This window comes from Prinia subflava, chromosome 3 (assembly GCF_021018805.1).
Source record: "Prinia subflava isolate CZ2003 ecotype Zambia chromosome 3, Cam_Psub_1.2, whole genome shotgun sequence".
Taxonomy (NCBI): Eukaryota; Metazoa; Chordata; class Aves; order Passeriformes; family Cisticolidae; genus Prinia; species Prinia subflava.
Window position 1 is genome coordinate 26,194,777 of NC_086249.1, and position 22,391 is coordinate 26,217,167.

General features: G+C 38.8%; 1 protein-coding gene across 3 annotated transcripts in view; it reads right to left on the reverse strand.

Annotated features, from left to right (window-relative positions):
- The window catches only part of GRM5 (glutamate metabotropic receptor 5), a 232,389-nt gene that overhangs the window by 16,738 nt on the left and 193,260 nt on the right, over window positions 1–22,391 (reverse strand). For all 3 annotated transcript variants that reach the window (XM_063394460.1, XM_063394459.1, XM_063394458.1), the window contains exons 5-7: window positions 21,034–21,202; window positions 17,433–17,559; window positions 6,181–7,120 (exon numbers count right to left, since the gene is read on the reverse strand). In XM_063394460.1, the coding sequence (XP_063250530.1) occupies window positions 6,181–7,120; window positions 17,433–17,559; window positions 21,034–21,202 (1,236 nt within the window). The remainder of the gene's footprint in view (window positions 1–6,180; window positions 7,121–17,432; window positions 17,560–21,033; window positions 21,203–22,391) is intronic.

The window sequence follows — 22,391 nt, forward strand, 5'->3', positions numbered from 1 at the left end:
TCAGTGTTTATTTTATACAAGACAGAATGGCTCCACCAAGCTCCAGCAGGAAAGCAACCCATGCTGTCATATATCACAAGCTGCTGATATTACTCCATACAACAGGTTATGCACTAGTCTTGAGCTCAGTCTTGTGCGATTACAACCTCTTCTGTATTCAGTTTCATGTCTTCCATGTCTAAATCAATTCAACTACCTGCAGAAGCTGCAGAACCAATAACTTTTATGAAATCTGCGACTGTTAGTCTGGAGTTTAGTAAAGATGTGTTTTGCCTAGTTTGGCAGCCAGTGGACCTGATGGAGTGTTAGTCTTAGTGTACTGTATGACAGTCAGATCACCAGGAGTATCTCAGCCCTTTGGTTATGAAAATTTTGAGTGTGGACATATAGGCTGTGTCCTGGAGAAGTCTGGTAAGTAAACAGTTTTTAAAAATTAGTTTGGAAGTGTAGTGTTCTTTTATCATGGTTCAAAATGTGTCAGAGAAATTGTTCAAGCTGCACATATATGAGGACAAAAGTGGCACTTGCACTACAAAAATGTGATTCAATAGGATATTCTGTGGCAGAAACTCAGGATCAGTACCTTTCTCAATGGGTCTGCACGTGAGGAATGATAACCAGCTTCAACTTTCCACAAAAATCTCTCAGTTTTTCTTGTACTCCATCTTCTTTACACAACTAAAAGCTCTGTGTCAAACAATGGAGCCTGGTTCATATTTCAGGCAAGTTACTGAGGCATAGGGACTGAATCTTTCCCATTTACATTTGAAATACTCATGCTGATAATGCACACATATAGTCCAAAAAAATTTGATCACAGTTTGTTTGATGGCCATGAGTTCAAATCTATCTGCTTATTCATGTATGTGGCTCTCAGCCAGTGAAAAGTTGATGTCTGGAAAATGGGAATTGCATGGGTTGCATCCTGGGGCCCTTGGCATGGTCTGTGTAACAGTGGCAGAAGTTTATTCTGATGGGGATTCCCATTTGTCTGGAAAATCAATGTCTTCCCAGGACTTTCTTCATAATGCAACACAGCAGTAGTGAAACCTTGAAGTTGTTTTCACATTTTCGATTCACTTGGTCTTTTTCAGTACTTTATGTGGATTTCAATCATATTCAACTTTAGAAGTAATGTTTTTAAAATTTCCTGTGGAAAAAAGAGTGGACTTTTTGAGATACTTCAACTCAGGCTTCTGAAAAAGCTCATCCTAAGATTTTGGTGATGAAATATGGTGTGAAAATGCATGATATAAAACTTAGACTGGAATGTTTCTAACCATGGATGACAGCTTCTAGACTGATCCAAGCACATTTTCTTATTTTCTGGTCCAAAATAGCTCCTGCTTGAATTGTAACAAAATAGCTACAGTCAATCGTAAGCTGGAAAACAGAATAGAGAAGGGAGAAAACCAGCTGATCTGTGCAGAGACAGAGCATGCAGTGTCATGGTACACACCTGTTTCCAAAACATTTCATTATGGCACAGTTTGGGACTGCCTGATGTCTCATTATACACTAACTATAGACACTGGTGGTCCAGGACTGAATCCAATTCAGTGAAAAAAATCTACCTTGCTTACCATGTTTCCTTCAGAGGAGAAATGGAATGGCAATTAACAGCATGTGAACCCAGGCACCTGATGGGTTTTTCTGATGTACCTGTGCAGCACTTGAGAGGGAGAAACCTGATTCCAAGGTGGATGAGTGAGCATCTTTGTTTAAGTTTAGTAAGATAAAACAAAATGATAGTGATTTATGTAATAGAAATTTTCTGGTTCCCCTAACGGTGAGTTTGGCTCACTAGGACAAGGGATTCCCAGTCCTGGATGGAAGCTGTCAGTGCTATCACTTCTGCAGATGCATAGAGAGCAGTTCATGCTCAGTTCTGTAATCATACGCTGCAGGACAAACTTCTTAAGTGGATGAGACAATACATTAAAAAAACAGTGAGTAATCTGTTTAGTTTGACAGCCATAGCTTATGTTTAAATATTTAGAAAATACTTCATCACATAGTAAATCCTAGTAGAATAAAGTATGACTGCCACAACCAACTTATTAAGCTTCAGTCTCAAAAAGGTTTGTGAGACAAGTGTCTATGATAAGGTGCAGAAATTTATGTGCATAGTTCTTCTGTTGTCTAGTATTGTGCTGTTCACAGCTGTGTGGAGTAATTAGGCACAAAACACAGTCAATGTATCTTGAATGTACCTAACATTATCTGCCTTAGCTAGCGATGATTCTTTCCATTAGAGTGATTGTATCTACAAGACTGAGTTGCAGATTGAAAGTGCTGCTCAACCTTCTGGCTTAGTTACTCATTAAGAAGATGATAAGCTGTCTTGTTTTGTTTCAGGAGGGTACTTTTGGCTTGTGCTGGGCACTTATAGGCTTCTCTCTTTTGAGAAAAATACTGGTAGGATTTTAAAGACTTAGATAGCATATATATATGTGAAATACAGTATTTCAGGAGGTTTTTAATACTTTGCTAGTTGCTCAGAACAATTTATTACTTGCTTTAAAGGCAAGGAACCTTGCCATTTTTCAGGTAGTTTTGGGGAGATGAGTGTGAAGCTTGGAAAATGGAGCATATGCGCTTTGGCACATTTAAAGACACCTTCCAGAAGACATAAACAAGTAGTGGTAATTTTTTTGTGTGAAATCCGGGGCAATGATATTAGAAAGCTAAGAGGATATTTTAAACACCTGCACTATTCTCCTAGATCAGGGTGACATGACTGAGACCCTTTGATGTGCGGTCCTGACTAGAAATATTGTAATAGAAATATCATAATATCTGCTCTTGCAGCAGAAATATACAGTCTTTGTATATTCCACATGGAATAAAGACTTATTTGAGAGTGAGGAGAGGATAAATTTGCCCTGTATCTTCTACCCTTGCTAACAGGGTGTGTAGCATATGTGTTAAAAATTCCTGGTACCTCAGGGTAAGATTTACTCAGTGTATTTATGGCCTTCCTAGTCTCTATGAAACTATCTGGTAGGATGACTGGAATCAGGAATTCCAGATGCCTCTCTATACCAGTTATATGTCTTTGACTCCAGCCATGTACTCTCCTTTGTGAAGTCACTTCTGATGGTGTCAGGTTTGTTAGCCCTACTTTAAATGAGGGCAGAATATCTTTTGGTGAGTACTGAATCACTGAATCACAACAGCTTACATGAAATGGTTTTCATTTCACTGGGAAATGAATAGTTATACTCTCTCCTTCTGCATATTTCAGTATGTGAAAATTCATTCCAACACACAACCACAGCTTGCCTGAGTTTTCTTAATTGAAGAAACATCCCATGCAAAAAATCATGTAGGACTGTAACAGATGCATTGCTTTATTTAGGCAAAAGCAGTCTTGTTATCTGTCATTTTGTGGCTGCTGTGAAAGCTCTGAACGGCACGTTGGCATTATCTGTTTGACAATGATTTGATGCAATACTACTGTGTGCTATAAATTAGTGTCAAGAAGCAAAATGCTAATGATAGAGGCCCCTCTATGCACTGGCGACTTAAATAGCAAGTCTCTTAAAAATTCAACAGTGACTCACTCTCTTTTAAATAAAACCCCTCTGAGCTATTTAAATGATGCCATGAAGTTCTAGTGCATATTTCCTTTTATTCTAAATACTTTGGTGTTTACTTCAATAACTATCCAAACAATCTTTTGAGCATTGTACTGAGTAATGCCTTGAAACCTATTGCTTTGTGTAACCAGATTTTTTTCAAAGAAGCATTTGATTATTAAGCAAAATGGTGGAACTCTGTCTGCTCATTTTCTACACAAAATGAAAGTGAAGCTGACAGTGGTTTTCTGTTCTTTTTTGGATATTATACCAGATAAGTGAAGTCCTGAGTACCATTTTAAATGTATTCATCACCTTTTAGAACTCTCTTTCATGTAATCAAATTGGCATTGATTATGGGTCGATGGAATCATTTTGCTCTTGGATGCCTAGACCCTTCAGGCGTGCACTGACTGAGCACTACTAAACTCAGTGGCACCATCCCAGTTTAATCGGCTGGGGATTCAGACACATGTATCAGGAGGATCTTCTTTGTTACAGTGTTGTGCATTGATGAACACTGCTGATGACATAAGTTCTTCCCCAAGTTTCAAATGCAAAGTTCAAGTTCTTTGTATCCAGGCAAATATGCCAATATATCAGCTTTCTGCTACCATTTTCCTCCCTACACACACATACCGGGCACCTCAAAGCCCTTTTGGATTGAAGTAATTTCCAAGACAGTGCTATTGAAAAAGAAGTCTTTGTTGTTGATGATCTATTATATTTTGCTAATATCTCCCTACTGCAGATTTTATCCACACACTGAGGGATATAAAGAAATGAAAAGAGAGTCCTCAAAAAGAAGAAAATGCATCTTGTCATTTAAAATATTTAATAATAGGTGTGCTTTTTTTCTTTTCAGAATAAAACAAATGTTTTAGAGTAACATCTTCCCAAACTAGACCTAAATGGATGACAAAAAATTCCTTCCCAAGCCCAAGATCTTTCTGTCATCTATAATTTCGTCTTGTTGAGTAAAAAGGTTGCAAGGTGGCAAATGAGTTCTGCTGTAAAAGTGAAGGAAAATAATAATGATCTCAAAGAATGCCTTCTAGGGAATACATATTTTGAAGAATGAATCTTTTAACAGTCCAGAAAGTTGCTATAGGCTTCTAATTCAAATACCTCAGGTCATTTATACATAGAGACAGAAGCTGCAGAAAAGGATATTTCAGGAAACCATCACTTAATCTGAAAAATGATTTATCATTTGAAAATATCATCCTACCCTGCACCTGGAAAGGAACGGGGAAAAAACCCCATCATTAACTGATCGTAAGTATAAAATATGTTGTAATAATAGACTGGCCATTTTTGTACCTCTTCAAACTCTCTGAAAGAGAATCATTAGTAATATTCTGACAAAAAAATCACTTTGGCATAATATATCCTGCAGGTATTACTAATAAAGTTCTCCCTCAGGTCTAAATGATGGTTCACACATAAATGGAAATACAAATTGTCTTTGTTCCATGCCAACTGCAGTTGTGAACAATGACATGTCTGGAAATATTCATATTATAAATCCTAAAATCCATGTGTGTTTCAGTGAGGAGAAAAATCTAGGTACATGTCACTTCCATGCTAGACATACATAGCTGAGGAATGACAAAATTGCTTCTTTGCAGTTTTACATTGACAGAATTTTTGTTTATGCCAGCATAAACAAAAATTATCCTCACAGCACCTGTATCAAAAGTGACAGGATCAAAGGGTGAAAGCCAACAACTGGGCAAGGTGCACACCTACAGGTTCTGGCTATGGAGCAGAGCACTTTCCACTCCAGAGCTCTCCTTTCTCTTTAGCGTTCAATTGAAGTAACTTCTATACATTGAACATACAAGTTGTCTTCATGATTACTGAATTGAAATACTACCTCAGGAAGAAACAAAGAAGTAGCTCATAAGGGAGTATCTGTTCAATGGCAGGAAGAGTAGACAGAATGGGGCCTGTGAGCAGCTGAATTTGTTAGAGTTAGGAGGATGTTTACAGAAAAAGGCAAGGAAGAGAAGATAGGTGAGGACAAAAAGAAAGAAATTAGGAAGAGATAGCATAAGAAAGGAAAATCAAGGGAACAGGAGATAAAAGGTGTAACAAAAGACTCATACAGAACAAATCCTCAGATGCCTTAGAGTGGCTGCTCACGATGACTCTTGTGTTCAACACTCCACCTGGATTATGGAGCACTAGCAGCAACCCTGTTGTCTTACTGCTGTCACTAGAGGCAAAATACGAACACTATGAAGTTCATTTAGGGGAAAGAAATTGTAAATGGGTGCATTCAGGACAAGACAATGAGTTGTATCTATTGTTCTCTTGGGTTTTTTCCTCCTACAATCTTGTTTTTCTCACTAGATTCATGTACAGTTGTCACAGCCAGTCCTTCCAACTTTGTATTCCCATTGCTTTGTCCCCTGTTTTCGCACAACATTTTGACTAAATCAAACCCAAAACTTGCATATGGGGGACAGAGGACTCACTCCACTCCCAGTGCAGAGGCAGAGGAAGGTAGCACACTCCCCTTTGTCTTCCCCCTATTGTTAACTCTCAGAAGATCACAATTGCCTCCCCACACGCCCACATCAGAAAACTTTACCTAAGTGTTTCACCGGATGATCCCCTTCTTTTCCACAGGTTCACCAGGCTGCTGGAGCGGCTGGCGGCCGAAGACGACTTTCCGTCCCCTACGTGCATGCGGACTACCGTCGACGTGGTGAACGCACTGCGCACGTTCCTCTCGGGCTTGGCCAGGATGATGTACACCTTGGGCACAAACATGCAGCCAAGGGCCACCGTGGCACTCAGACTCACTGAGAAACACATGGTGATTATCTTGTAGTTGCTTCCAAAGTATATTGGCACGAAAGCCAGCCAAATGATGCAGGTGGTATACATGGTGAAGGCAATATATTTTGCTTCGTTGAAGTTAGCCGGGACATTTCTTGTCTTAAATGCATAAAAGGTGCAGCTCAAAATTAATAACCCATTATATCCAAGAGGAGTCACAACACCCAGGTTGGTGGTGTTACAAATCAGGTAGACCTCTCGGATGCTTGGGTAATCATGCATTATATCTGGTGGCTCCATTATAAAGAGGGCAACTATGATGCCCAGTTGTATACATATCAAGATGAACGCAATAACCAGCTGGGCGCAGGCACTCATGAACCTAGGCTTCTTTGTACAAATTTTCTTCTTGCTTCCAGCCAGGATTCTTGCAATGCGGTTGGTTTTAGTTACTAGAGCAGAATAGCTCATAGCCGGCGAGAGGCCGATGCCAATTCGCTGAAGGTAACAGTAAATCTGCTGAGGTTTTGCAATCAGACAGAAGGTGCACAGGTAACCCAAGCAGATGCCGGCCAGAATGATGTAGCAAAGCTCTCGGCTGGATGATTTGACCACGGGAGTATCACGGTACATTATGAATACGATTGTAACAAACAGCGTGGCCAGCAGACCCAGGCATGCAAAAACAACGGCTGCAATTGGCTCAGGATCGCCCCATCTGAGGTACTGCACTGGGATGAGGTCACAACCTACAGAAAAAGAAAAAGAGAAAGGCAAACTGAAGTATGTAGATGTGAAGTTTTTTAATGATAGTTGGAGATTTTCCTAGTATTTCTCTTCTTTTTGTCTTTCAGGGAGCTGCCATTGTATTGAGCATAGGCTCAGATTGTGTTAAAAGAATGTCAGTATAATGGCACAATAAATACATTTCAATGACAGCTTATTTCAGTAATACACTTTATCTGGAACAGAACATGATGACCAAGCTGATTAAGATAAGTCACCTCTCACAGTAGAAATTTGCCTTTTAAATTCTATGAAATATAGGAATTTATGAACAAATTTCCGCAGCAAATTGCACTACCTCAGTACAAAATGCTTCAGAGTTCTCTGCACTATTTGCACTTAAGGACTAGATGTCAATCCTCCTAATTATACTGTACACTATGAAGGATATTAGTATTTTCTTAATGATTGTGGAGAGAAATTTTGCAGACTCTAACTGTCAAAAAAAGAGAGTGTTTCTGAGATGTGCTACCTTTTTTCTAACAAAAAATTTCTAGAATTAGACTTGTAATAGGTAATTTGGAATGGCACACCCTACTCACTTCTTTTTCTGCCATTGATCCTTCTGAAAGTTCTAAAAAATTAAAACCTAATCTAAATTGTGAAATAAATCTGAAGTTAATAAATTAGCAATAAACCTGACTTAGCAGTGCAACCCATTCAAGAACACTTGTTTTTCAGTTTTGCGTAAGTTTTAGTAACTCATTCTATGTATCTGGGTCATAGGAAGTCAAAAAGGCTTTTAATTGTACAGTGTACAGATCAATAGAAAGGAGTAAAAGCTGTCAGAAAACTTATTCCTGGCATGCTCTCTTCTTCCCCCCTTCTTTGTGCTTGCACTGTTGAGGCTGGATAGGTGTTTCTACTTTCTGGCCAGTCTATGATCTCTTCCAGGATTTCTGGGCAGACATAGTTGCTGACTACAGCCATGGGCACATGATGGCACCCATCCTTGAATTTTATTCCCAAAAACTCAATCTCCTGTTCAGGTCCTTTGACCTTGCTTCTTTTCATGACTTCCACTCAAGGTGCAGATGGGTTCTGTGCCCTGTGGCACCAGAGTACACAATACCAGTGCCTCCAAACAAAAGATTTGTTCTCAGGTGGTATCCAGGCACTTCCTGGGAAGCAGGGCTTCAGTAAATGTAGCAGTTGCTCCAGAACAAAAATGTCATAACAAAAAAGTGCACACACCCACACCTTTCTCTTAGGTTTTATTGCTGAGCAGACATCATATGGTACAGGATATCCCTTTGTTCATTTTGGGTCAGCTGTCCTGGCTGTGTCCCCTCACAAGATCTTGCTCATACTCAGCACACTGGTGAGGGAGGAATGTTGGGGAGACAGCCTTGATAAATGACTGCTCTGTTATCAACGTGTCTCTAGCTACCAGTGCAAAGCACAGCACTGTGAGGGCTGCTGTGGGGGAAATGAACTCCATCTCAGCCAGACCCAATAAAATAATAAAAATGGGGAGGACCTTGATGTCCTGGAGAGTTACTTCCTGAAAACAGTGGACATGCTGGCATTGCCAGACAGGACAGGACAGCAGGGAGTGGATGATGGAATGGAGAAAATGCAACAAAAAGCTTTTATTTCCCCTATACTTGCATTGAGCTTGACTAGACTTGATTGCAAAATCTAAATTACTTCAAAATTTTGTATTTCTGTAATCATGTTGCTGTCTTCTGGTTAGGTCATGCAGGAGAGTGTCATCCTGATTTGTGGCTCGTGACAAGGTACTTCAACCTATGAAGATGGAGTGCCAGGTGCTCACATCTGCAGTGAAGGTTGTTAGGACTGTCTGCTGGGTGTGTGGATGCCACAAAATTTCAATTAATTAGGCAACCTGGGATCTCAATGACCTGATGAGTACGAGTAAGTGTAGATATCAGGACTAAAATTTGGGAATTTCTACATGTGAGATCTATTGTATGCCTTTTTCTGTACTTTAAGTGGAGCTTAGAGTTTTCCAAATCTGCCACTAACATTCTCAGTAGTAAAAATCATTTCATTAAACAGTATGGGTAGATATTAGGCCTAACTCTTTTCTTCTCCAAGTATTTTTGCATTCTGTATCTCTACAGAAATAATATATTTGAAGATATAATACCTTCAATCAGGTGGCAAAAGTACAAGGCAAATATTTCTGTGTTCTTGAAGAAAGTGGAAAAATCAGCAGGATTGGGGTCAATGAGTCTTTGACACTAGTGCAATTAGAGTATACAAATTTGCAGTCACTTTAGTGTAAGAGAATTGGCTCTTTACTGAATACAGATTAATTTGCTATTTATACTTGGCTGCTTTGATGTGAAAAGCTTTCTCTTGCATTAATAAAATGATTACCACACCTAAATGTAAGAAAAACATTAGATTTTTATGAAACATTCTCACTGTATTAGTTGATGATAGCTTTTTAACTCTTGCTTGGGTTTTGTAGTTTACATAGTCAGTATTCAGTGTGAGGGAGACACTGTATTTCTTTCTGACTTTCTCAAGTTTAAAGTAGCACAGTAATCATATCATTAAAATCAACATTTTACACAAGTGAGAATAGTAAAAAAGGGTGAAAACAAGAAGGAATCCTCTGTTGTGTGCAGATATCCCACTGTGGGTTCTTCCTCAGGAGGTTTTATAAGTAAATGACCTCTAAATGCATCTCTGATTTTAGCAAGATTTAATTAATATTTTGTGGAAACAAATAGTTTCCAGCTTCTAACACTGCTACATATTCTTGACACGAAATTTGAAGAGAAAAGGTCTTTATCTGGCAGCTGGCCTTTGCATGCAGACAATGATAAAGGGGCTAAATTTTGCCTCATTTCTAACATTGTAGTAAAGGTGAATCATAACCAAATGTTTCTCATTAGTTTCAGGCTATTTCATGCCTTCCTTGCTTTATTACTCTTTTTACACTCTCTTGATGAAATACCTGAGAAAAGAGTTGAAAACTTGTCCCATTTTTCCCATCACTGAGTATACTTTACAAGGAGATTGCTAAACTTTGCAATGATTTATTCCTCAATTAAGATTTAAAGACTGGATCATCTTCATGAAACAATGATTGGTGAAGTTTTCATATAATAATTTTGCAGGTAATGGTTTCTGACAATGGCACTTTTGGAGAAGGACAACTAGATCAAGTAAAAGAAGATGGGAAAACAGCACTGTCAGTGTTTGTGTTAGACTGATGACCAGAACTATACCAAGGCAAAAGCTGAAAAATGGTACCACAAGAAGAACTCATTCCTGCTAATGGCCATGACAACACCCCATAGCCTACCTCTTACACTTTATCGACATCTCCAAGTACCTGGAAATTTTCCATCCTGGCTGTCTCAGAATCAGGTGGAAAAAAGCCTAAAGTTTTGTCCTATGGTGCCCACAGTGTGCTGAGGCACTAAGGTGATCTTTGGCTTGTGGAAAGGCTGTTTGGACCCAGTCCAATTTGGAGCAGGTGTCAAGTTTTTCTGTACTCAAGGGTGCCTGGAGCCCCAGTAAAATTGGCATAAAATTATCCTTGTGCTCTTCTGGCTAGAAAGATAGGCAGTGTGGAGCAAGACACCAGATACACGTGTGAATAGCAAGATGAGCAGAGAGAAGAAATCAGAATCCCATTTAGCATGCTAGGGAAAGCTTCTCTAGAAGGACCACCAAACATTATCAAGAAAATGCAGATAAGGATGTCTAAGGTTCTTCTGAGAAAAAACATAGTTTCTGATATTTTGAAAAAGGCTCCAGACACTTTATGGATGGACTAAATTTTGCCATGAAGAAGGAGAGGAACTTCTTGACTGCCATAGGTCTAATAGTAGGTCTATTAGTACACTGTCTTCTTTCTGCAGAGGCAAATTTGTCCCTTAATTCTGATCTTTCATATTGCATTAAAATTAGTTCATCTGGATGAAGAGTTTACAGATATAAAGCACTATATTATAGACCATATTTCCTGTGGATTTCATCCTTAGCATGGTTTTAATTTGTTATTATAGCCTTGATGCCTACAAGATGCCTTTGACATCCATAAAGATGTATTAGCTTAGCACTGAGAAATCCCTTCCATGGTAACCAATATAAAATACATAATTGAACTATTTTCAAAGGTAAACTTGACAGAATAGGGATTGTGAATAGATTTGACTCTGAAAAGTGAAGTTAATTTAATAAATTCTCCTAAATTAACATCATGAGCTAAAGCTCACTGAATCTGCACATGAAGACTAAAACTGGCAAAAAATTGTGGCTGGTTTAGTAAGTTCTAAATATTTTTCAGTTGAATTTGGCATCCTGGTCAGCAAGTTTGACCAGTTAAAATAGATTTGGTTTTCTTGGTAATTTTTCAGATATCCTTCCAAGGTTATCAGAAATCTGAATACCAGGGTTAAAACTCAAACAACAACCTAGCGACATTTTAGTAATGAATGTGTCTTCATATGGTATTTAGCACTTATTATTCAAAGTCTATTTATGTTATGAAATTAAATATTTTGTATTAATACTTCTAAATTTTTCTCTTGTTATAATCTCAAAAGATGGGAGAGAGATAGCTTGATTAGTTATTTAAGGTTCCACATATATGGAAAACTGAGATGCAAAAACATAAGCATCAGAATAAAAATCTGCATAAAGCTGATGGGGTAGCTTTTATAATTTTTTTTTTCAACCCCAACATTACCCAAACAGAGGATTACACTCTCCAGAGTCCTGAGGGGCATATCAGGCCCCTGACCATCACATGGAATCTGGACCATCTGGAGGCAGAGAGAACATTAAAGTGTCAGAACTTTGTTCTGGTGCTATGATGAGTTACTGTAGTGATCAGTCCTCTGCCCTGCTCTGGTGGGACTTTTTCAACTTGCTACAAGAGCAGGGCGGGTAGAGGTGTCTTCTTAGCTGCTGTAGCTCCCAGAGAGGCACATTTACTGAAGCTATCAGCAAAGGTGGCTTTGCACAGGCAAGGGAGGCAGCTGATGGCTGTGCATGTGTGTATTCTGTCACCTCTTCAGGGCAGGATTCGGGATTGGTCACATCTTGAACTGTGAAAGCTGAAGCATCTGTAGCTCGGGGGCTTGAGTCCCCAGTAACTGGAATATGTGAATTTAGCTGTGCATTACATTAAGAGGAAAGGCCATGAATCTTAGAATACTACATTAAAGTTTTTGTCCATATGGAAAATTATTCCTTAATTACACAAGTGTGCAGAAGAGTGGGAACAACTGATGAATTACAACAATCAGGTCTTTCCTTATGCCAGCTCCACTGTTTTGATTTAACTTTCACTAAAAAGTGCTGGCTCTGTGTGTTGCAAATGTTTTTTTCCATGACATAAGGCACAATTACAAGTGGATCCTTCTGGCTTTGTTGGCGAGTTCCCCTTCGTCCAGCCCGGGAGCCTCCGAGCGCTGCTTGCTGAGCTCAGCAGTACTGAACCAGCTCACCTGAGCCTGAAGTGCTCTGTGGCTCATGCTGGACTGGAAGAGAGGGTCACACCTTACCTGGAACAAGCAATTGAGGAAAGGAAAAGATGCAAACCCAGAACCAAGGGAGAAGAAAATGAGATCCTGGTCATAATATTGCCACCTGAACCCTTAACTGATCCACATATACCTTTTCCAAGAGGGAGAGAGTGAAAGTGACTTACGGCAATGCTTGCACTTCATTTGGAGTAAGAAATAAAAAGGAAAGAGCAATAAAGGGCACAGAAAACAGGGTGAAAACTGGACATTATCTCTGCTGATGTGCATTTATAACACTAGAAATAACCAGATGAAAACTGTGCTCTCCTACCCTCAGTCTCAATTACAGCCTTAACAATTATCATCAAAAGCAAGATCCTAGTAATGTTTCAGCAGAAAAATCAATGTCAACACAGACTAAATTGTGTTCTGACCTGCATCAAACAATTGCTGAATTCATCCATGGCTGCAACATTTTTGCAAGAGGGAATGCAAGAAAGCAGTCTGATGGCAGCAAGCAGTTACCCTTGAAAATATGTCGGGCAGGAGATGAATTACCTTTTGCTTGGGTGAGGGGCAGAATCCAGTCTTATGAGACAACTGAGGCTTAGACCTCTCTGACTTCTGCCACTTAAATTTTTTAGTCCTTTCCATCCAAGGGTTTTTTGGATAATCCATCTCTTATCTGTCACTTCCAGATGGGCAGCAAAATCATGACCCTGCTATTCTGTCTTTACTGTACTTTATTTGGTGAAAGCAGTTTTGTAGCTATAGTAAAAATATATATTTCTTATATATACTCTCCCCCTTGAATGGCAAAAAAAAACCCATCTCAAGAGGTGTAAATAGTTAAGCTCCTATTTTCATAGGAATCCAATTAAGAAAATCAAATAGTCAATATATTTGGAATACACAGACGGAGAAAAACATCAATACAACCTGAAAATAATCCAGTTGTCACTGAAATTAATATAATTAAATTTTCTTGCCATTCCTTAGGTCACTAGACAAAACTTTGGGTTGGTGTTCTTGTGTGCTGTCCTTAAGTGTCAGAAATAGAGAATAATTTCTTCTTTCTCACCTCAAAAATGTCCTTAAATGCTAGTGGTAACTGAACCAAGATGTTCCTACACACACTGGAAAAGCTCTGAGATATTGAACAAAGTTTATGTGGTCTTTCTAGAGCACCATTTTTGAATGCAGAAGGCCAAATCCTCTGATTCTCCCAAAGTTTTGAAAAATTAGCATCAGTGTTGGTCATCAGCACTAAGAGAATCCCTCCACTTGAATTTAACTTGCGTGGCATCTAACTAATTTAACTTGCGTTCCACCTGCTGTGAACATTAAGCAAAGAAGAGCTTGGAGGAAGAGTGGAGTGACTGGCATATACTTTAACCACTGAGTTCCTCCTGCTGTAGCTGAGTCCGTGGCTCAGCTGTGCTGGCCACACTAATGTGGAAATTGGTGCTGTATTGTATGGATGTTGCCAACATAACACACGGGGACTTAGGGGAGCTACAGCAGATTGGGAAGCATAACTTGATACTAAGCCAGGAGAAGAAAATTACTTCTGGTACAAGTTGGAGTGTTACATACAGATATTAAAAAAGGAAACAACTTACTAGGTTTCTGTTCAAGGAGGAGCCTGATCCCTGGGGAATATTGATGCAAAAGCAATCTGAAAATTGTGATGAAATATGGATACTTAACATTCCCTTTCTTGCCTCAGCTTCACTTCTAGATGGAGGCATTTTCCAGTCAACTGATTTAATCAAGAGAAATTCTTGTTCCCACTTACCTTTTCCACTGCCTTTGAATTCACTGTGCCTTTCTGTACTTTAGAACTTCAATGTCTTTTTCTGTTCTGAGAATAACTTTGTTTTCCTACACATATTGCATCCCTTCTGTCTTCTCCCCTGCTGTATCTGAATTCTGATATTCCATAGGTGGCTGAAAAAGTGCATTAATCTCTCTTCCTTTCTGTCAGTAACATGCCTGCCATAACATGTTTTATTTAGTGATGTTTGTGGCACAAAACTGATGCTGATCATTGAGCATAAGAAAGATGTAAGCAATGTTTTGTTATGTGAGCCAAGAAAGGATTCCAAATAAGTTTTTATCCAAGATCAGATCTCTGGCAAACAGTGAGGTGCAGCTCCATGTTGAAAGCCATTTCAGGTGTGTGTCTGATAAATTTACAGTACTCCCATCTGAAGGTGATCATGCAGGAAAGACTTATTCTAATGAGTTTTTTATATGTGTAGCCTTGTGGAGCTGACATTCTCTAGGAAATGGCTTTATCGAGCAGCACAGAGACTTAGTATGCTGCAGTATCAGATGTAGGGGCATTTCAAGGAGATTGCTGTACACTTTAATAAACTGAAAGGAAATTTCTTTGCCAGAATACAAAATACATCAACCTCTCCTTACTTTTAATGTACATTTATTACTAAATCTTGTTGTAAACAAGATTGAGAGGCAGCTTTATTTATAAGCGCAAAAGTTGGCCGTAGAAACATGATCATTAAAAACACAGTTCATTGTTTTGGATGGATAAGCTGGGAATAGATTTCTTAAAATCTCTTTGTGATACAAAGTTAAATAAGACAAGATACAGCCATCATGCTGATAATAAGTTGGGTGGGGACTAGGTAGCTCTGAAGTTGTGAGATGGGTGTCCTGTCACTAGGAGGGCAGATTCCACCAGCTGTGCTCATGGAGGCCAAAGAGGGGGGTTTGTTTTTCAAATAGAGCCTGCCAAATTTGTGCCTGGCTGAGGAACAAGTGTTAGATCTCCTGAGGAAAATTGCTTGGCACTGATGTCAAGGGTTCCTTTGTGTACAGATTGATTTTGGTCCCCATAAAGGCATAAAATGCACGCCTGAAGCCAGACGAATGGTTTGCAAAATGTAATTTTGCAAACAAACACAAAATGTTTGCTCATTTAATACACAAATCCGTTGGCTTGAGTAAAATTACAACTGATTTCCTTAAAAACAATCCAGTGATAGGTAGAAAACCATTGACTCAACCTTATGAAAGTTTTTGAGGGGTCAAGCCATCCCACTCTTCCATTCTGAGGGCAAAGTGAGACTTTCAGAGGGTGAATCCTCCCACGAGATTGCAACACCATGTCATGCTTGAACCATGGAAATTTGTATGTCCTGGGGAGCCAGCTCAAAGCACAGAGCCTGAAGGTCAGCTTGGTGGCCTGATCACTCCACTTTGCCTTCCATATGGTGCTTAGTGTCTAACGACACAAACTTCCCCTAGTCAGTGGGCAGTTCCTTCCCAGCACTGGTTCTCTGGCTTCTCTGTTGGCACGTGGAACAAATGCCTTCCTAACTGACTTGTAGCCATTCCTTTTTTAGCCGATCTGTGCTGGGTAAAACCTCAGGTGTTCACCTAAACAAGAGCGTGAGGTGGGATCTACAACATCTCAGACAAAATCCCTGGAGGCTGAAGAGCTGACCAGTTGCACTAGTTGGCCTTCATGAACGGACCAACCTGGTGCAGTAACCTGGTCACTGCAATGCGGTCTTTGGAAGCTTCTGAGAAGTGTCCCTCACACTGTAACCACACCCTCAATACTCTGCTTTTGGGGACACTGCAGCCTATTCTCTTTTTCTCCCCTTCTTCATTCTCCCAGCACAAGAAATCTTTCCCTGAGTGGCAGAACTGGGGGAATATGGCTATGGGAGCATAGATACAGACACAGCAGAACTTGAAAGTCCATTTTACTGCTATTTCAGTTTTCTCAGTTGAAAGATTTTTCTCAGGGAAAGTGTCACATTTGACATTTTTCTGAAAAGTACCCCATCAATCCCATGGTTAAATGATATTCTTGCAATAATTTGGTAGCCAAGCTCATTTATAACAGCAATACAAGTCCTTAAGCAGGAAAGGATTAACTTTATACATAAAAATCTGCCTAGAGGCCAAGCCCTGCCTTACACTCGCCCACTTACATAAATTCATGCAGCAAACTATGTTTTCCTTTGTCTTCCCTCACACCTCAAAGTTTTTTCCCCTCATCCATAGAAACTATATGCAAACCAGGTCTGTGACCACTTCTGGAAAAAGATCTGTCTTTTCTCCCCTTGTCTATACAAAGCCAGGCACAGCCATAACATGGTCCCTGAACAGTGTTTTGATGTGGTTTGTGCTCTGAAAGTTTGCATATTTGAATTTTGTTTATCAGACATAAAGAAGAGAGGCTGTGGGATACAATTTTGGAGTAATTTATCTCCAAAGAAGCCTAGCTGGTATTCTGCAAGAGCATAGATGTCTATCCCATAGCAAGGATGAAGACTGTGTTCCAGAAGACTCAGATTAACAAAGGACTAATGCAAACCAAAGTCTGGAGCATTCAAGCTTCAGCAGCAGTAACTACAGCAACTAAATCAGAACTTTGTCAGATTAAAAAAGAAAGTAGGGCAGTATTCCTCTGCTTGGAGGGATAACAAAACTCCTAAATTTGATCTTCCTTTAATAATTTCTCTGATAAGCACTTAGTTCCATTATCTATTTTTGGAAGGGTAAGGTCTGTATTACCAGCTAGATGTTAGGACAGGGCTGAATACAAAACCAGGACTTTGTTTTTATTTCAAGATCTAGTAATTCAGGTCTTTGGAAAGGAGTTGAACTATGTGAATAATTCCTGGATCAGGTTTAGGACAAAAATATCAGCTTCGGTTCAAACTTCAGCTTTATCCCCATTTTCCCTCTGACCAAAGCCACCTGTATCTGCCATCTGTTTCTTCAGCTCATTGGATGAGCACTTTCATTGACAACACAAGCACAACCTCTGCTCATTTACCTGTAAGCTCCTCATTAGGCCAGGAGCCGAGCTGGCAGGCTTTGCACGTGTATTCATCAGAGACATATTCGTTTTCTTTACATGGAGTGCAGGTCCAACAGCAACTAACTTCTCCTTTGCGAATCACCTGATAAAAAAATGGACATTTTCTTTCAGCAACATAAACATACATGCATGCTGACCCAGTTGCTAATTTAATTTTTTAATATATTTTTGTCTAATAGAATGGTTTTTGAAATTTTAATATTCTTTTTTATAATATGTTTTCAAAGATAAATGGTGACAAAAGTTCTCAGTTCTCCCATCACGTAGGTACCAGAAGAAAGAATCTACCAATCCCAGAGAAGTGTAAGTGGAGGTACAGAATGACAAAAAAGATGTTTTTTCCCTCTTAGAATTGCAAAGCTCCATAGATGTCAATCTGTCTGGGAAGTCAGTGCATGACAGCGAAGACACATAATTCACTCCAATTTTGTCCATGCAGAGAAATATGTCAACAGTATTATGTCCCTAAGGGATGGTTACCCAAAGAATTTTCGGTGCCCATTTTTCATCCAGTTCTGAGTGATTTATTAAAACTGATTTTTCCAGATGTCAAACTGAACGTGCCTTTTCTAGAATTATTTAATTACTGCATTTCTCATTACCATTTAACAGTTAGAATCTTATCTTTCTTCATTCTAAAATCTGACCTGATTTCTCATTTCATAATTTACTACCAAGTGTTATTGCATGCTTAGGATTGAAATGCAGATTTTTCAAGATCCTTATTTATCATCTCTGGGAACACTTGTGCTTCTTGTCAATATGTCTTTCTTTTGAAATAAAGTATTCCCAGTTTCTCTGCTCTTCCCAAACAGTTTATAAACAAATACTCCCAATTACAGCATAAGAAATAGGCTGACTTTTTAAACTTTTGAAATTATGAATTCAGAAAGTGTATTCAAAGCCAAATGTACTTATTGCAATTTTAAGTAAAACCTCAAACGTGTAAAGGAGCATAATCAAAAAGAATGGAATTTCTCTTTGTAATGCTGCAGTGAAAAAAATGTTGTATTATCTAATTTTCATCAGCATCGATATGGGGACTTCACAAACTTCAAATTTTGTAGTTTGGTTGTAACTTTTGGGTTTTTTTAATTGTAGAGAATGAAAACAACAACACTAAAGCAAATACCAAAACAGTTAAACTGATAGAAAGTCTAGAAGAGCATAAGTGATTTATTCTGCAAGAATTGAGACTAGAGCTACTTGCAAAACAGAATATCTGTCCTCCAGAATAATTAATATATTGGGATTTCTTTCATTTTGAAATACAATTAAAAGTTGAAGAAATAACAAAAATTGTTGTATTTGGGAAAATCAATTTTTAGAAAGCTTGTACTAATTTTTAGAGATGTATTTTGATTGCCTTGACACAATATAAAAATCCATAATTTTATCTGCATAAAATAGTCAAGAAAATTAAATGGCAAAATAAAAATCGTGTGTTATTATCAGAACACCCAAAATTTTAATGAACAATTAATTAGCCTTTTCTGTGTAACTTTCCGGCAAATGAAGAATTTCTGTAAAATACTTGGAATTTGACAGCTCAATTAGGACACAGGTACACTGATAATTTCTTACCCAGCACTATGGGAGAAAGATTATGTATCCTCCTCTAGAAATCAAGATAATTGGTTCTTCAAAACTTAGAGGAAAGTCAGACTTTATTTTTTGTGTTAAATTGCTTAGCCAGCAATTTATTCATCCTTTTATTTTTCTTTCCCCTTGTCATCTGGACAATCCTTTGAACATGTGTTTATTGAAATAATCATATGTCCACACTATTTCAAGTGTGGACATATGATAGAGTTGGGTTGTATTTGGATTTTACACAATTCTGTGTCTGGATTCACCAACTGCAGCTGAATGTCGGACAACATTACATTCAATGTTTCAAATCCCTCCATAATAACTCAGTCACACAGAAGTTTGCAGGAAAACCACACAGAGCTTGGCAGGGTGAAGGTCCCACCATCATCTGTGAAGACCATGAAGATAAAGACTGTCAGGTAACCTCTGAGATTTTTGATCAAGAAGCTAACGAGCAAAGAGAATATTTCAGGCACCAGACTTCAAGCGTGTATCTGAGTGTGTGATGACTTGGCTTCACAGTGAAGAATCCTCTGGAGAGAATCCTTGGGAGCATGGGCTGCAGGTGGAAGGCGACTGTGTTAATGAAGATCACAAGACACCTCCCTTCACCTGTGTTGTGACAACAGACCATAAAGGAGCTCAGAGCCACACACTTGTGAACTCTTCGCCCACCTCTGTCTTCCCCATGTGTGATTTTGTGCCTGAAGCAGGCGAGCAGGCACGAGTGTAGTGACTGTGGGAGTAACTCATCCCACCTGCATTTATGTGCCTGCAGAAGGTGTGTTCTCATCAGAACCAGCTATCCTATCTGAATGTCTTTTATCATCATTGAAGAGAAAGAAGTCTTTCTACACCAACCTTGATCTCAACTGTTTTCCAAGCCTACACAAGGATGATTCCTCATCTGCAATAGCATATCATTCGTAAGTCTGACACAATTCCTTATGTTTACAAAGGAGACAAATACAGTTGGTCTGATGAAACTCACTTAAATGACTCTGCCAAAGACTAATTAGTGAATTAAACAGGGTGACCATGTCCTAAACTCTGTAAAACTCACACTAAAGAGATTCACTTTGTGTTGCATGCTCCCTTCAGCCTCTCTCTGCAGCTGCTTCCCAATTTTCAGTCATGCTGTTTTAACACATGAGAAAATTGAGCTTCCCGTGAGACTTTTCAGAAATCACACTTCATTTTTTTATGGGTTGAGCATGCCCATCTCCTCATTCCACTGGCTTTTATATAAATGACTGCAAGGTCATTTTATATAAATACTGCAAGCTACAGACTTGCAGTATTTTAACTGTTCTGCAGGAAGCATCATGGGATGATGAAGGAAAATAGTGTATAATTAATATATCACAGATTAATCTATGCTCCTTGCTTACTGCAGCATGGGAAGGGAGGAAGGAAAAATGAAAAACCTGGGAAACAAAGAAGCAGTAAAACAGGTATGATTAAAAAATATGTTGCCTCTATTTCCTGAAGATCAAAGTAGTGGTAGGAGTTGATGTTCTCTGAAGATACCACAAAATTAAAGTCTGATTAATAATGTTCCACTCTTAGTGACTATGTCTAGCACGGAAATAGTAGCAATTATTATTTATAATTTACCTGCAATTGTACTGACAAGTCCCAGTCAGGGATTTGCACTCCACTGAATCAGATGCTGTAAAAACATGCAGCAAAAAGCCTCCAAACAATGCCTGTTTGAAAGCATTCAGAATATAAGTAAAATAAAAAAAATAATGTCAGCAGTCCACAGATATAGGAAAGAAAATGGCAGCTTATTAAAGTAGTGAGATGATTATGATAAGAGTAATAACTAAATACATAAGCCTGTACATTTTAATTAAAGTGTGGGATACTATCTCCATGTAGAAGTCAAGAAAAAACTTGCTTTCAAATTTCATGGGCTGTGCATACTACAAGACTGAAGCAAATGAAGAAAAATATTTACCTTTATCTGGCCTTTTTCACAGGGTTCACTGCACACAGATCTGATGATATTACTTTTCTCTGACCATATTTCATCATCGTCCATTTTCAGCTCACCATTGTCCCAGCTGCCAACATTGATATAATCAAAGTAGTCCTTCCCCATTTGTTTAAAATTCATGATTTCATATCTTTGGAAACAGAAAGGAGAGACATAGCTAAGTTGAGGAGAACATCATTAAATATTTCAAATTAAAGGAACACCATACAGTTGAAAATCAAGTAGGTTGAAATTCAAAGAATTTAAAGAATTATGCTTGCCCTGGAGTATCTCACAATAGTTTCTGTGATATCAAAATCTTGCTTTTCCTTTGTATATTAAGTTGGGGGGTAGGAGTGTTTTCTTTGTTTGCTTTTTGTTAAGTTGCTGGGGCTTTTTTGGGTGTTTTTTGTATCACCATAAAAAGTTCCCTGAATACCTTGGGGTTGTGACTGTGTTTCTGAGAATGACTATTTATTTAAGGAAAACGATGGAATGAGTCAGAAGTAAATCTGTGCAACTTTCAGCCCTGGAAGCCAATTGCATACAGAATCCCAGTTCCCTCTATAGCAGATGCTGAGTAATCTAAACCTATAATGCCAATTCCTAACATTACGTGCTCCTCACTGTCTGCAAGTGCTTATTCCCCTCCTGAGGGAAGAACACGTCAGATAAACTCTCAGAGTGAGATAGAAGTAACCTCTGTGTGATCAAATGAAAATTCCTGTGCTGTAAGACTGCAAGATGAAATTTGGTGTGGCACCCAGACAAGAATCACTCTTCAGGAGCAGAGTCCAGGAATATATTTTTTTTTTTTTAATTTCCCCTTTCTCACAAATGCTGTGCTTTCCCATCCAAACAATCATTTTTATGTAATTCCTAGGTGACTGAAACACATTTAATTCCTTGTACAGTATTTTGTGGAAGAGAAAAAGTACTCATGACTCAGTCCTAGGCTGCTTTTGGGTCAAAGATGGAGCTCATCAGAGTTTTCAATTTCATGTTCCTCTTCCTTCGACTTTCTCTTCAGTTCCCACAGAGTCTTGCAGAAAGTCTGTGGAGCCACGTTGGACTCCCTCCTACAGCTGAACACCAGCCCACCTCTCTGCCATACAGGCCTGTTCTTTTAGCACTTTTTTAATAAGGCATGCTTGAAAAGTTGGGCAGCTCCTGAAGAAATGATGCCATGCTTTTCTTTGCCTCCTCTTTAGTGGATTTGGAATCAATATGTCTAAGCAATATGAAATTTACTGATGGAAAATAAGAAAACGAAAAGGCTAAGACAATCTTGGCTTTAGAAAAGCTGCCTTGTTCATAAAAAAGAAGACATCTTTTTCTGT